The sequence below is a fragment of the Penaeus monodon genome, chromosome 33 (assembly GCF_015228065.2).
Source record: "Penaeus monodon isolate SGIC_2016 chromosome 33, NSTDA_Pmon_1, whole genome shotgun sequence".
Taxonomy (NCBI): Eukaryota; Metazoa; Arthropoda; class Malacostraca; order Decapoda; family Penaeidae; genus Penaeus; species Penaeus monodon.
The window spans coordinates 10,389,635-10,390,427 of NC_051418.1; the positions used below are offsets into that span (position 1 = coordinate 10,389,635).

Genomic DNA, 793 nt, shown 5'->3' on the forward strand with positions numbered 1-793 from the left:
TTAAGCCTACTTTTTAGCTGTTTCTCAACCACAGCTATGGCCAAACAACTATTTAACACATACAACTTAGATTAATTTTGGCCACACATGATGTGTAAGGATATGATCTGTCAAGAGTGGGTTAATATTCAATACATTTTCATATCATTTGTGTTGTTTGAGGGGTTTGTTATAATTCCATGATAAATAATAGTTTTATTGATTTAATGTGAACTTTCTTTAACAGAGATACTTGGAGACTGTGGAGTTTTTAGAGGCTTTTGAAAAGCTGCTCGGGAGTAAAGAGAAGATTCTGGAGTTCCGAGAAATGCTGGAATACAAGAATTTCATGGAACACTGGAATTTGCCTGTTTACTTTCAGATCAGGTTGGTTACTTTTGCTCATTTGATTTTTCAGATTTGTTCGCACCAAGCCTGAGAAAGGAATAATATAGAATTATTTCTCTGGTCATTTAAATAGATGTCTGAAGAATTTTGTCTTTTGAATGCAGGTATCAAGAGATTGGGCAAGTAGTTGAATGCAGCTTGAGCCAGAACACAAGTGGGCTGACAAGAGTTACCAGTAGCAATGGGGATTTCATCTTCTCTGCCACTCAGACTGTTTGGGAGAGCCTTCTCAAATGCTACTCTCTGGAAATCTTTCTGCCACCTCTCCTCCATCGTTTCTGGAAACTAACACTGCTCATATTGTCACGTTATAGAACATGGGTTGTTAGTGTGAATGACAGTATGAAGGCAAGTATTTTGTTTGTTTTGCTTTACCTCAGTCATTTTTGAGTTCAATGTTTTTTCT

At 36.8% G+C, this 793-nt stretch overlaps 1 protein-coding gene across 1 annotated transcript in view; it reads left to right on the plus strand.

Annotated features, from left to right (window-relative positions):
* LOC119593998 (conserved oligomeric Golgi complex subunit 2-like) overlaps positions 1 to 793 on the plus strand; it is a 7,717-nt gene that overhangs the window by 3,794 nt on the left and 3,130 nt on the right. Inside the window, exons 8-9 of the mRNA XM_037943025.1 lie at positions 227 to 366; positions 492 to 735. Of these exons, the coding sequence (XP_037798953.1) occupies positions 227 to 366; positions 492 to 735 (384 nt within the window). The remainder of the gene's footprint in view (positions 1 to 226; positions 367 to 491; positions 736 to 793) is intronic.